The 15,000-nt window shown below is 41.5% G+C and overlaps 2 protein-coding genes across 2 annotated transcripts in view; both read right to left on the bottom strand.

Moving 5' to 3' along the window:
- Positions 1-7,615: 7,615 nt before the first annotated feature.
- On the bottom strand, positions 7,616-10,876 carry LOC135107951 (uncharacterized). The gene is made up of 3 exons (XM_064018409.1): positions 10,731-10,876; positions 9,182-9,351; positions 7,616-7,997 (listed from the first exon to the last, which is right to left on the bottom strand). Exons 1-3 carry the CDS (start codon positions 10,735-10,737, stop codon positions 7,797-7,799), a joined length of 378 nt encoding a protein of 125 aa, XP_063874479.1. The 5' UTR covers positions 10,738-10,876; the 3' UTR covers positions 7,616-7,796.
- The window catches only part of LOC135107950 (uncharacterized), a 9,092-nt gene continuing 4,881 nt past the window's right edge, over positions 10,790-15,000 (bottom strand). The window contains exons 5-8 of the mRNA XM_064018408.1: positions 14,272-14,404; positions 13,690-13,834; positions 11,253-11,426; positions 10,790-10,928 (exon numbers count right to left, since the gene is read on the bottom strand). Coding sequence (XP_063874478.1) covers positions 10,875-10,928; positions 11,253-11,426; positions 13,690-13,834; positions 14,272-14,404 — 506 coding nt within the window. The 3' untranslated portion in view covers positions 10,790-10,874. The remainder of the gene's footprint in view (positions 10,929-11,252; positions 11,427-13,689; positions 13,835-14,271; positions 14,405-15,000) is intronic.

Here is a 15,000-nt window from a genome sequence, read left to right as displayed (position 1 = left end):
AACTTTCCTAGCCATCCCAGTTGGTCCCCATTTCAGGATCCTGCTGGAAACAAATGTATAGACGTGGCCAGAAGTCGAATTGCCCTGTACACTTTTTCTTCCACTTTTATGTTTCCCTTTCAATTTCTATTCGTTTGATCTTCTGACAGTCTTACAACAAAACCCATGGACCTTTTTTCTCTCGAACGTTTTGCTGTCTCATCTCGACTATTTTTTAACAGGTTTACGTTTAAATTGTTAACGATTTCAAGGTGTTTTCATGATTCTAGTGATAGTTTATCGAAGAATCTGTATCATCATAGGAAAAAATAACCAGTAAGAATCTCTAAAATCATTTATGTGGCCTTAAAAAAATTGGTACTGTATTTTTAAAAGTTTCGTCGTCTCATCTCGATTCATTTTTAAAAGATTTTTGGGGAAATTATCATCCATTATCAGATTCCATAGATTCCATAGATTCCATAGATTCCATAGATCAGAAAACTTGGGATTGCAAGGGGATGCTAAACACAATGGAAGTTAATGTGGCATGTTACTCGACTGACACCCGTTGTTATACCCGTGTTAGGGCAACTTAAGGGCCATCTAGATTAAGCTGCTCCAGATAGAAGTCAGAGGAAGGGTGTGATGATACGCCTTCGCAACGGCTCCCAATTCTCTTTCTCATTTCTCGTCGTAACTTTTGTGTCTTTGTTGTTTTATGGACAAATTACTGTGTGTGTGTGTGTGTGTGTGTGTGTGTGTGTGTGTGTGTGTGTGTGTGTGTGTGTGTGTGTTTCATCTACGCTATTTCTTTTTTTGCTTTTCTTTTTATGTTATGAAATTTAGTCCGCCAGATTAGCCATTGGTAACTTAGATTTTTCTTTTTGTAGATTAAGAACAGTGTGAGTGAGAATTACATTAACCGCAAAAATCAAAGTATCTTATAGCTATTTCTAAACATTATTCTGGCACAAAACTGAAAAACCTATTCTTTCAATATCTTTGTTTCCTTTCTTACAGGTGCTGGTAAAGACTGTGTACAATGCTTTTAGTCTTGTGAATTGCTGAAAGGAGCTATGAGGACAAAAGAAAGCGTGTCTTGAATATAGTTTTTAAGTGGTGAAAATGCTCTTAGAGATAGAAGGAAATGTTATAGTATGTGAGTGTAATTACCTCATAAGTCAGAGCCAAAATGTTATAAGTGAAAGTAAGGATAAGAAAGGTAAGGAAGTAAAGAATCATTTTTAAAAATTACATGAAATTCAAAATAAAGCAAGAAAGGATGAGACGTTTAAAAAATGGGACGGAAAAAAGTGATGAAGAACGAATAAATAAGTAAATATATAATACAATACTAAAAAAAACACACTAATCACAAGTAATACAAAAAGTTTTAAACATATGACAATAGGCAAGTATTCTGACTAGCACTGTCCAAAGTAAGCGAGAAGTCTGAAGTGTATGCCATTATGCTAAGTGTTCATGTCAGTGTTATGTATAATACGAGAGCAGGGAAGGATATTGGGGGGACGGGGGGTGCAGAGGAGGATGTCTGCCTCACCTCACCCATCTCCTCCCGAAGCTCCAGCACTCCTGAGAGGCGACCAAACACTCCACGCAAGACAGATAACGCGCACTGCCACCTCTGAAAGTTCCCACGTTTATTCTCAAACAAACAAACCCGAAATTGCGTTTTCTGTAGTAACTCTGTCACACAAAACTTGTCGCCCTGACGCAAATGTTATTGTGATCGGTTTGGAACTATTACTTTTTATGTTTTTGTTTTTGTGGAAGAAACATCAAAGGTATTTATTTTGTCTACAATATTTTCCCTTGTGAGTTCGTATCCGTGAACGCTTTGGGCTTTCATCACAACTATTTTCAAAGACAACATAAATACGTTTTCATATGTTTTTTTTTCTTTTTCTTACTAAAGGTGCAGAATTTTTGTTCATCTATCACTAGACTCACACAAGCACCCCTGAAGATCCAAATAACATCCACCACTGCAAGTTATAAGTAGTCCAGATGAAGACCGAAATGCTGAAACGGGCCTTAGTCTTCGATACGATGCACTGTGTTAGTAATCATCGGTACAACTAACCACTCACTGCCATGTAACTCCTTGTGTCCCTGAGGCGATCGAGACTGATTATCCTACCATATATTTCCCTCGTAAGATAAGAAAGCCTTCAGTCATTTCAACTATACACATTATACTTTATGCACTAATCAACATCAGCGTTTCCCTTCATAGACCCTCTTTTCCCACAATTAACAACTTTTTAGACACTTACTTTGTACTACAGTCTCTTGAATAACCCTGTAGAAGACAAAATTAACTTTCCAATCACTTTCTTTTTCTGTGTCCATGCCAGTATGACCGACAATGTTCTGAATGTTGTTAAAAAGGAACCATAGCCTGCACACTTCCTCAGGGCAGCTACAGACTTATTACATTAAACAAAACACCAACAAAGGTTAGACAGCCACAGAATTATTAAGTTCGTGAAAACACTGATAAAGGTTAAATGTCTACAGAACCATTAAGTTAACAGAAACACCGATGGAAGTTAACTACAAAATTATAAACACTAAAACATCGATAATAATAGTTATCTACAGAATCATAAAATTAGCGAAAATATCGATTCACGTTAAGTTAATAAGAAAGATAAGAACATCAGAAAATAAGAAAATAAGGGTTGGTGCCTACACGTGGCAGTCCCTGTATGAAGCCGGAGTGACCTTATGTCGCAGTTCCACATCATTTAGATTTAAGAATTCCACAGCTTCTATTAATCTGCTGTGGATTTCCCCCATCTGAATAACCTCTATGGAACTTTGTCTTTTATTATCATTACTTTTTACTGAGGATTTTCTTTCATGAATGTTGCTATTTTGATGAAGTCACTTAATCACCACCACCACCACCACCACCACCAACAACAACAACAACAACAACAACAACAACAGCAACACCTCCAATAAAATCACCATCACTACCATTCCCAACACCACCATAACCACAACCACCACCATTATTCCATTATTACTACCGCCACACTAAAGAAGACAAACAAACATGTCCCATTAACAACACACACACACACACACACACACACACACACACACACACACACACACACACACACACAGTACCAACAAACACGTGGTCTTGTCTGTTTGTTGTAAATCCTTGACTGTCACGAAACGGATCGAGAGAGAGAGAGAGAGAGAGAGAGAGAGAGAGAGAGAGAGAGAGAGAGAGAGAGAGAGAGAGAGAGAGAATAAAGTTTTCAGTTATTTACTCTCTCTCTCTCTCTCTCTCTCTCTCTCTCTCTCTCTCTCTCTCTCTCTCTCTCTCTCTCTCTCTCTCTCTCTCTCTCTCTCTCTCGTGGGGATTACCTGTACGCACCTGGCTTTAATATCTGCATAATCCCCACCTTGCTGATAGCTATCCCTTGTATCATTTTCTCTTTTATTGGTGCTTAATTTTGACTGTCATTTATTGAATAGTCATTTAAAGCACACACACACACACACACACACACACACACACACACACACACACACACTGGAGTAGGCATATCTGTCATTTATGTACTGTGTGTGTGTGTGTGTGTGTGTGTGTGTGTGTGTGTGTGTGTGTGTGTGTGTGTTTTACCTTGCAGTTCTGTCCATCTACGGCGGTGACACTGAACATCCAACATCCTTGCCCAGCCACGTCCAGGATTGAGGGAGGATGTGAAAGAACGTGACTTGTAAAAATAGGATTGACTATCGCAGCGCCAAGAAAGGTGACAGTAAGAAAAGTTACAATAAGAAAAAAATATTGTAAAAGTGAAGGAAAAGTGAGAAGGAAACGTGGAGAAAAATTAAATAGAAGTAAAATAAGGATACAAAAATATGGTAGAAAATAAAAATATAAGAGAATAATAGCGAAAAACGGCAAAATAGGATCTGATGATGAAATAAAAATAAAACATGATATAGCCGTGAAATTATGAAGAATATTAATAAAGAATTAGAATAACAATATCAACAGAAATATGAAAATAAATCAAAATACAAAAAAAAAGAAAACATAGAAAGGAAATAAAGACGTGAGAGAAAGAGAGAAAGAAAGAAAGAAAGAAAGAAAGAAAGAAAGAAAGAAAAGAAACATAAATAAATAATAAAAGACATAAATGAACATACAAACACAAACCAAACAAAAATAAATAAATAAAAATCTCACAAAAACTCAACAAAACAAAAAAGATCGAGAAAAGTGTAAAAATAAATCAAAATGAAGGACAGGAAAGGAACTAAAATGAAAACATGAGGGTGAAAAATAAAACGAAAAGAAAACAATTGCAAAATAAAAGGGGAAGAAGTGAAGACAAGTTGGGGGAAGAGAAATAGATACGTGTGATATACAACAGAATGTGTGAGGGAGGGAAGGAAGGAAGGAAGGAAGGAAGGAAGGAAGGAAGGAAGGAGGAAAAGGAGGGAAGGAAGGAAGGGTGAGAGGGAGGGAGGAAAGGAGGGAGAGAGAGGAAGAGTGAGGAATATCTGGCAGCGCGAAGGGGAGAGATAGTAGAAGAGAGGAAAAAAAGAGACAGTTGGGGAAAAAAGGGAGAGGGAAAGAGGAAGAGTAAAGGAGAAAGAGGAAGACGAAAAAGAAATATATAGTAGCGATTGAAAGAGAAAGAGGCAAAGGAGTATAGAAAAGATAAAAGAATAAGAGAGAGAGAGAGAGAGAGAGAGAGAGAGAGAGAGAGAGAGAGAGAGAGAGAGAGAGAGAGAGAGAGAGAGAGAGAGAGCACATCCATCCACGTTAACAGCATCAGTCTAAAGCCTATGGATGCATTTATCCTGTCCCCAGTAAGCCCTTATCATATTATTTCATGCATCCATTACTCATATTACGCATAACTATCTTTGTAGGGACACGCGATACCTAACGTGCCACAGTAACCAGTAACGTTAAATAAACATATTCATAACTCACATCTACCTGAATAACTAATCAGTAAAACACTATAGAGAAAATGGTTGAGTTTTTTTTTTCACTTCTGTTCCTTCGATAGTTTTTGTCTCCGTTGCTTCAGTTTCTACTTCAAGGCTTTTGCTTACAGTTCAGAGTGTTAAAGAATGTTCTGTTTACCGTCTACGCCTCCCTCAAGCACGTGCGTCGCCCCCTGCCGTGCGTAAGGACTCTGACAAAGTAAACAAACGATGTAAACAAACTTTGAGACACAAAAACGTGACTTTAGTGTTGAGATCACACCGTCATATTAATGGATCAGGCTCCTGCAAGACACAGAGTCGACCTACAACCTCTCCTCCTCCACTTACTGACCTTTTAACACACACACACACACACACACACACACACACACTTGGTACATGTGACTCTAAGCAATCAAACTATACTAGCCTCCTCCCGAGCCACCTACTAGGATTTCTATCAGCCAGCCAGACGTCCATGCTTGCTAAAACAAAGTAATATATAGTGGTGCGAAATGTGTCACCGAAGGCCGAGTAGACACTAGTGTTTCTAAATGGCATTCTGGGGTGATCATGCTGACAAAATACAATGACGGTGCCTTGGAAACCTCGCAAATAAGCTTACTGCATTGGCAAGTGTGGGGTATGCAAGTCACCAGACCGCATAGTAATATCACCGTCGTCTTTTTTCCCTCTGTGTCATGCTAAGCTTCAATAAAATCGTGTTTTTTTTTTTTTTTATATCGTTTCTCAAAGCCAGCTACGTATAGTGCAAAATGAATCAGCATAGTACGGGATTCTACGCAAAGGTGTTCTATTCTCTACTGGAAAATGTGACAGGCATGCAGAGTGGGAGAGAAATACCAAAGTCACTGTCGGAAAGATGAGTGAGGAGGAGTGAGAGTTCAGAACACCAGCGAGAGACACAGTGAGGTGGTGGGCTGGGCGAGGCGTCACACACACACGCCCCCACCGGCCCGCTGCCACACGCAAGACTCGACCTTTACACCTCGTACTGCATCCCACATCCTACTATCCCTATCCTAAAACACCCCATCACTATACCCCACGAAACTTTAAAAAATAGCCTTAAATATGCAAATCCAGCCTAGCAGCACCCAAAGCATCGTGAGTCTGACATGAGATACCAGCATATGAGTAATCTTCCAGATACAAGTGAAGGACGCATGCGTAGAGGCCAGCGTGGGACGACAGCCTGAAAATTCAATAGAAACTTTTCCTACTTAGCAATGTTTAGCTGGATGCTTCCTTCACCTGGGATTACAGATGATCGGGCTAATTTGAACCGTAATCCCCCAGACGGCACACACGAGACAATGGGGAGTAACGAGGCGCAGCAAACACTACACCGAGCAGCTGGCGTCATTGATTCTCGAGTAGTGGCGGGGCAACCTGTTACAGCGACGCCAATGTCATGTTGCTTGGAAAACGCACGTCACTTTGCTATTACTAACCAGGCGGACTAATAACACGCTCCTCTCAATGTTAGCAGTAATAATGGTCGCTCTGCTCCTGTTCTCATTAAGTGTTATCGCTCGTAATTCAGCGCAAAACGACAATTAATACCGCCCGCCTCTGCCGCTTCCTGGATGTGCATGGAAAGAACATTTAACTCACGGTGCTGATCATTCCTCGCCCAGTGCTGCGTGTCATTATGGGTGATTAGTGCTGGGAAAATTATCCTACGGGTTTGACTTTCATTACAACAAAAGTCATGTGATCGAAGCAATGAGCTAAACAAATTCTTAATACTTAGACTTTTGATGCACAACAGAAGTGGCTGACTGGGAGATAGATGAGTTACAGCAACAGAAATAAAGCCAGAAAGACAATGAGATATATAAGTAAGGTAAACAGTTCATCTACTCCCACAAGAATCATCACAAAGCACCACTAACACGTAATGCAGAAACAGCTCCTGAACTCAAAAAATAAAACTAGAAACAAGTCAAAAATGCAAACAGGTGTATAAGTAAAGCAACCTCTCATATTATATATCCTCTACCCCCACAAGAATCATTTCAAAGCTCCCTCAACACAGAAACAGGTCCCGGGTTCAATATTATACGTAGCGACAAGGGATCCCATCAGAGCATCGGGACAAGAGCATTGGGTCCGCAATATGAAATCTGCCCTAGCCGATGACAGCCTTCCGGAGCCAATACGCTGCTTGGGAGGACATGAATGATTGAGCAGTGTGGAGAATACTGACTCTGATTACAAGTTCGGGGGCATTGTGGCAAACTGGAGGCAGCACTAACGGAGCAGGATGTGGAGGGCACAGTATGCTCTCACTAAGCTGTCTATGTGACGTTTCGATGTCTAAGGTTGAAGTGTAAAAGAATAGCTGATTTTTTTTTTTTTCTTTGTACGTTCATGGAAAGGAGGTTAGCTAAGGGCTGCAAAAAATATATACAAGATAAATCAATGAATAAATGAATCCACTTAACTGCCGCTCCCCCATCCTCCGAAAACAAATAATAAATAGTTACGAGAACCAACATTTACTTATTCTTATTGCGTAAATATTGCTACTACAATCTATCGTATATTAGTATATTAATATAAACTGCTTCAACACACTACAAAGGCACAAAATATACATGCGGTTAGTAAACAACATACGATTTATTACTACTTTATACATCACAAATATGGATACACATGCATATATGTACAACTTTAAAAATATTAACTGGAATATTAATTTACACTAACCAGATACACTACGCCCCTTGACCTCGCTGTCTTTTCTTACTTGTGCCAAAGGAGACACGAAGGACACCACCCGCCATGCCCTACATCTGCAGGTGGTGCCAGAAGGTGGTGGGGCCTGGAGTCTTGAGCGCCAGGCCCCAGTGGGAGAGGGTTATAGCAGTGTTATAGGAGGGCCTGGGAATGGCAGGCTGGTGCTCTGAGAAGCTGCCGAGGTACAAGAGTGGCCCAAGCTGCACGCGGCCAACCACGTCCTCTCCAGCCCATTTGTTCGTGTATATCACCTGTGCAGGAGTGGCTGTTAGTATCCCTGCAGTGTGACGGAAAAGCTACTAAGAGGAGTGATAGAGATGGAGGTGCAGGGTAGGAGACGAAGAGGAGAACGAAGAGTGATGGAGATGGAAGTACAGGACAGGAGAAGAAGAGGACCAGAAAGGAGGTGGATGAACTGCGTAAAGGAGACTTGAGAGGAAAGCAACTATGAGAGGACGATGTGTAAAAGCAAGCGTGGTGGAGGAGACCTGTTAAGACGCAGGAAAAAAAAAAAAAAAAAGTATCTTGAGAACGAAAGAAACTTAACTATTGGATTTCTTTCGTTTCTCTTCATTCATGATTAATTATCCAGGTATAAGTTTAGAGTATAGTTCCAAAAGACATCCCTGGCAATAAAAGGTCTAATGGAGTTCAAATATTTTAGTGTCTATAGTTTTACTTCCGTTTAATAAACTCCCCTGGGAAAATTCAAATCAATTAATAAGTTTCATTGGGTCACTATTTTTTAAGTCAAACATCCAATTAAGGTCTTTCTTCTCAATCCATTTCTGCTAATGTTGTTCTTTTTAATACAATATAACCACGAAAAATATACAAACTTACTGGAAGATAAAGGTATCGAAAAGAAGATAAGAAATGCAGTGAGAAATGTTTGTCTTAAATATCGAGCAGGTAAGGACACCGAGAGGACAGTGTATGGTGTGTGGCGTGCAAATGATACACAGCAGAGAAAGATGAATGTTTGTTAATAAAGGTTTTGTTCCTTCATATTGCTTTCGATCCCCTCTTGCTTATCCTTCATGTGTATTTGTCTTGAACACACACACACACACACACACACACACACACACACACACACACACACACACACACACACACACACACACACACACACACACACACACACACACACACACATACACACGATCAGCATGCAAACACCGTCATGCAAACTCATTCGTAGTGCAATTGCCATCGTAACCCAGGTAACGTCGTCCCCACTACTGTAACCTCTAATTAATTCATGAACGGTTCCTTCCTCCCAACTACACACACACACACACACACACACACACACACACACACACACACACACACACACACCAAAGACCTTGAAATAGAGTAACTGCAACACGACGACTACTACTACTACTACTACTACTACTACTACTACTACTACTACTACTACTACTACCTTGAGAATGACGGCGGCGTGTTGCAGGTTGTTCCGAGGCAGCGTGAAGACGGAGCGAGTGCGGATGACCGGATCCTGTGTGACTGGAAGCTTGACAGAGGGCGAGGTGATTCTCTCCACGCGATGTCCCTTCACCCACAGGCCAGAACGACACACCACCTCCACGTGATCTGCGGCAGGTTAAGAGTGGTAGAGCTGTGACCAAGATGTGCAGGTAAGGGTAAGTAAGGGTAAGGGTAAGTACAGTCGATGGGGAGAAGTTGCTGATATGCCCCATTCACCTACTGTGTGTTTACTGCCTTCCCTTCAATCGTAAGTATGAAAAGTGAAAATGTGATAGTCGTTATGTTTTAGGAAGTTTTCGGTTGATTGTAGGACTTAAGATTGCAGGGAGAAATGTAAAACTCAGTGGAAGTAAGTGCAGATTAATTCTTTTCTGACTAATATTAAGCCTCAAAAAAAAATAAATTAAATATCCCATGTTTTATAAAGTGATTGTCAGCTGATATGAGGACTTAAGACTGCTGGGGAAAATGTAAAGCTTAGTAGACGTAAGTGCAGATTAATTAATATTTGATCAATCTTGAGCCTCAAAAAAACTGAAGACCTGCCAGGTGTCATGTTTTGCAAGGAGAACGTACACACACAACATTTCATACAGATCTGAAAAAATTCATCGCTTCCTAAGTCACAGTGTCAGCCTTTAAGACTGTAGGGGTAATGTAAATTAAAGTGGACTGACTTCTGAGCGCGACTACAGCGTCCCCTATACGTCATGAAAAGCTGCAGTGTATTACCTTAGAGTTTCAGGGAAGAGACCATATTTATTATTATTTTTCTGGAGCACGTTAAGGTTGGTGTGGTTAGAGATATAACAAGACCTTACAGATACAGGCCAGAGTAGTACCTCTTTCCAATATGTTGTAAAAATTGGTAACGTGTGTGACCTTAGAGCTTTACAAGAGACGTTTTGGAGTTGAGAACATAAGAAAATAAAAAAAGACTACGAAAAGGCAGTTGACCAAAACAGTACACCTCCTCATGGTACATCAAATATCATCTTTCCTAGAGTACTAAGTTGAGTTTTCACAACAAAAGTACATAAGGCAAGAATACAAAAAAAAAAAAAATCGTTCTGTTCTTATGACAAGAATGAGAGGAAATACAATCCACAAGAAACACAAAAAGGGAACAGAGTGCACACCACAAACGACATCAAACACAAGCGGGAAACATAACGCACGTAAAAAAAAAAAAAAACACAAAGCAGAAACACAGGACACAAAAAAAAAAAAAATACGACAAACATGAAGGACAAACAGAACATACATTACAAACCACAAGAAATACAAAAAGAAAACAACACGCATTACAAACCACGAGAAACACAAAAGGAAAGAAAAAAACACATTATAAGCCAGGAAAACACAACAACACAAGTTACAAAACACGGAAAATACACAAAAAATTGACACAACGCACTAAAACATACACAAAACTTCAACACACACACACACACACACACACACACACACACACACACACTCACCTTTCATTCTGGAGGACCCCGCCTTCCGAGCCAGAGTGCCAGGGCGGTATGGCCTGAGATTCTTGGCTCTGAGGACCTCCAGGATGAGCGTTGCCTCCCCCTGCCCCCGCCTGTCCCGCCCCAGCACCCTCCTCCACCACCGGGTCACGGTAAGTCGCAACGTAAACTGACCTCCACCAACCCTAGTTCCTCTATTAGCTGTATGTAGAGATGGTTGGTTTAGTGGTGGTGGTGATGGTGGTGGTGATAGTAGTAGTAGTAGTAGTAGTAGTAGTAGTAGTAGTAGTAGTAGTAGTAGTAGTAGTAGTAGTAGTAGTAGTAGTAGTAGTAGTAGTAGTAGTAGTAGTAGTGCAAGCATTTATACCACAATAAACACAAAATCAATCCACACACACACGCACACATACACACACACACACACAAACACACACACACACACACACACACACACACACACACACACACACACACACACACACACACACACACACACACACACACACACCTGAACCTACAAAATACCTGTGAGTGATTATGTAGGGGCGCCATGATGGGACCTGAGGACTCCACGAGGGGCGTGAGGGCAGTGCCGATGGCGCAGTGCTTCCACACCCTCCCGCACACCCACACGGCCACCCGCACCACCCCCTTCTTCCTCGCCTTCGCCTCCCTCGGGCCCTTCACCACCGCCTCCAGCTGCGTATGTTGTGAGAGAAAGAGAGAGAGAGAGAGAGAGAGAGAGAGAGAGAGAGAGAGAGAGAGAGAGAGAGAGAGAGAGAGAGAGAGAGAGAGAGAGAGAGAGAGAGATCATGCATCATTGCGTGTTTCTGAAGTTAGTATCGTCGTAATTAAATATATGACAGGTGTTTTTCCTCTCTCTCTCTCTCTCTCTCTCTCTCTCTCTCTCTCTCTCTCTCTCTCTCTCTCTCTCTCTCTCTCTCTCTCTCTCTCTCTCCATTTTTGCCATCTTCTCTCTTTATTCCATACATTACTTTCAGTTTTTTCTCTATTCACATTATTTTTTGAAGCAAGAAAAAAACATCTTAAAAAATATACACGAAAAAAACGACGAAAACTCACAACGATGCTAATGAAGATAGAAAATATGAAAACACACACACACATACACACACACAAACACACGGTACTATTAACACAGGTGGCTCCAGCAAGGCTATCACGTGACCAGCACCTTGATGACGTCACACCACACTCAGGTAAACACGGAAGGCGAGGTGAGTCAAGGAACCTACACACCCGACCTGAACCTTTGCGTGATTGCCTAATTAAGGATGATCGCTATACGTGACGAAGAGGAGGAGGAGGAGGAGGAGGAGGAGCATAGGGTCAGGTTCAGGAGCAAGAAGAATACAAAGGAATACAAATGAATACAAAGGAAGACCAAACAGTATCTGACCTTGACATCCTTACTAAGTTGTCTGGAGAAGGAAGAATACAAAGGAAGACCAAACTGTATCAGACCTTGACATCCTTACTAAGCTGTCTGGAGGAGGAGGAATACAAAGGAATACAAAGGAATACCAAATAGCAACAGACTTTGACATCCTTACTAAACTGTCTGGAGGAGGAGGAATACAAAGGAATACAAAGGAAGACCAAACAGCAACAGATCTTGACGTCCTTACTAAGCTATCTGGAGGAAGAGGAATACAAAGGAATATAAAGGAAGACCAAACAGCAACAGACCTTCATATCCTCACTAAGCTGTTTGGATAACTATTCCACACTATCAGTGAAAGAGGAAGGGAAGAAAAATGGGAAGAAAAACGATAAGTGGAAAGAAATGGGGAGCAGAGAGAGAGAGAGAGAGAGAGAGAGAGAGAGAGAGAGAGAGAGAGAGAGAGTGATCACAAAGGCTGCATCAATCAATGGGAATGTCATTCTAATCAATACTCAGCCTCCATGTTAGCGCAGGTGAAATCAATATTGAAAGGTGACGAGTACACAATTTCAAGGTCAACTCCCGCACATTTGTTAACTAAAGGGGAAAATTTAATAATATATAAGAAGGAATCAATGTATGCATATAACAGTTTGTTCCTCCCTCTAAGCGTAGACAGTAAGACGGTGGAGCATTGTTCACCTACCAAATGTAACTCTCGAAAAAGGGAAACTGAATATGGGGGGTAAAATTTTTGTGTATAGGTCTCTTTCTAAGGGCCGTATGCTTTAACACTTTCTTCTCTCATAAGGATTATTTTCAAAGGCCACGGAAATAACTGAGCGCGTTTTCAAGGGTGTTTCTCTCACTGGTGATAAAGAATCCTTGTTAAACTATCACTGCAATCATGAAACCCGCCTGGAAAACCATAATAACTTCCACTAAAGTTTGTCAAAGTGGTCGATATTTAGTGCTGAAACGTTTGACAATATCCCTAAGTGTAATAGTAAGCGGAGAGTCAAACAGCAAGTGAATCTTCAATCAGCGAATGCGTCTGGAGAGGAAAACTGAAAATGAGGAAAAACTTCATCCTCGTCTCAGTTCTTTCTGTACCGTAGTGTAAAGACAAGACGGCATCATACTGAGTGGTTTTCTCCAAACAACACATTTCTTAGTGAGGTATGACATTTTGAACACTGGTGTAAGAAATTAATCCTTAATCTTGAAATGTCAATGACGCTGCGTGACTTGTTTGTCAATTGATTAATCTGCTCGTCAGTTATTTATCTATCTGCTTACTATTATTTATTAACCACATTTCACTTCCCCATGTAAGTCATCTGCTAGTACAACACGCGTCTAGCAAGATTCTACACCATCATCATCATCATCATCACTATCATCACCATTATCAACATCCATGACTATAATTTTAAATAATGACCACAATTTTTTTCAGGTATTTCTCCCCAACAGCCGTCTCCTCCAGGCCACCCCAGCAAGAGTATACAGTGAGCGAGGAGGTGAAGTGAAAAGTTTAGGAAGACAGCGGCCCACCTTGACGTTGACGGAGGGGCCGTGGGCGTGAGGCAGCGCCAGCCACCGCGACCGTCCCCCGGGGTCCACGCACACCTCCAGCATGATGCCGCCAGACCCACCCACCCACGGCAGGCCCTCCAGCCCACATATGCCAACTTGCACCCTGCCCAGAGGGATGGAAGGAGTTATATATAGACCTGGTACATATTATAAAAAGTGCATATTGTTTCTACAACACTATTTACCTGAAAGTATTTGATATATAAAAAGAAATGCAAATTATTTCTGAACCACCAACTATTCGCTCGATAGAGCTTAGATAAACAAACATATTGAAATCATAAGGATAAGGATAAGTAACATTTATAATAAAGATACTCAGGGCAAGGATGAATCATACAAAAGCGCACTTTCTCACATATGAATGAGAAAAAACAAACTTTACCCGCTCATTCATAACCACCTGCCACACATCTGCAAGACGCCCGTCAAGCCTTCACTCCGCCATCAGGTGCACGTCACGAGATGCGGTCACTCGCCACATTTATGAATAACATTCTGGCAGTCGCACAACAACAGGTCCCCGCCGCTGCCACTCACCAGCGCCCCTGCCAGCCAAGCACAGCCAGTTTGACGGCGCCATAACACTCCCGGGTCGGGTTGTCCAGGCCGCCCGTCGCTGGCCTCATTGCCTCGGGCTCCTCGTCTGACGCCTCGCTCTCGCCGTTCTCATCTGGAGGTAAACAAACGTCGGTTTTAAAAGATCTCCTTCATGATCAAGTCCCTCTGAGTTTACTACGTTTGAACACAGCCTGTAGAGCTCTCAAGATCACCTGTTATGATAGCTGGGGCTCCTCGTCTACGTAATGTAAGGGAGAACATAAATGCATACATTTTTTATACATCATAGTATAGATAAGTAACAGTATTCTTTCACGCCTAACTTTACCTGAGTGTATTTAAGCGTGGCCTACAGTGTTCCCAAGACTAATTATGATTACAGTCCGAACCTTCGTCTCCATAAAGAAAGGGGCGTTTGTACGTACAATACTTTTGCATCGTGAAGTAGATCTGGGAAACCTGAGGTTATTACTCGGCGTCTCCGTGGCTGGCGAGGCGCTACGTTACGTCGCCACAAAGCAACACAACTGTTCCTGTCAACACACTTGTCAAGAGGTGGTGGCAGCATACAGGTGTGGTGGAAACAAACACACCTGCTTACACCTAGTCACCGCCCCACTTTTGTCTATAATGTGGGTCAAACCGCATCCCAAAAGTAGATCCAAGCGTCCATGCGTCACCCTCGCCCTCCAGCAACGTGAAAACCCC

Source organism: Scylla paramamosain, chromosome 16 (genome assembly GCF_035594125.1).
Source record: "Scylla paramamosain isolate STU-SP2022 chromosome 16, ASM3559412v1, whole genome shotgun sequence".
NCBI classification, from domain to species: domain Eukaryota; kingdom Metazoa; phylum Arthropoda; class Malacostraca; order Decapoda; family Portunidae; genus Scylla; species Scylla paramamosain.
This window is presented reverse-complemented; position numbering and strand designations above follow the sequence as displayed.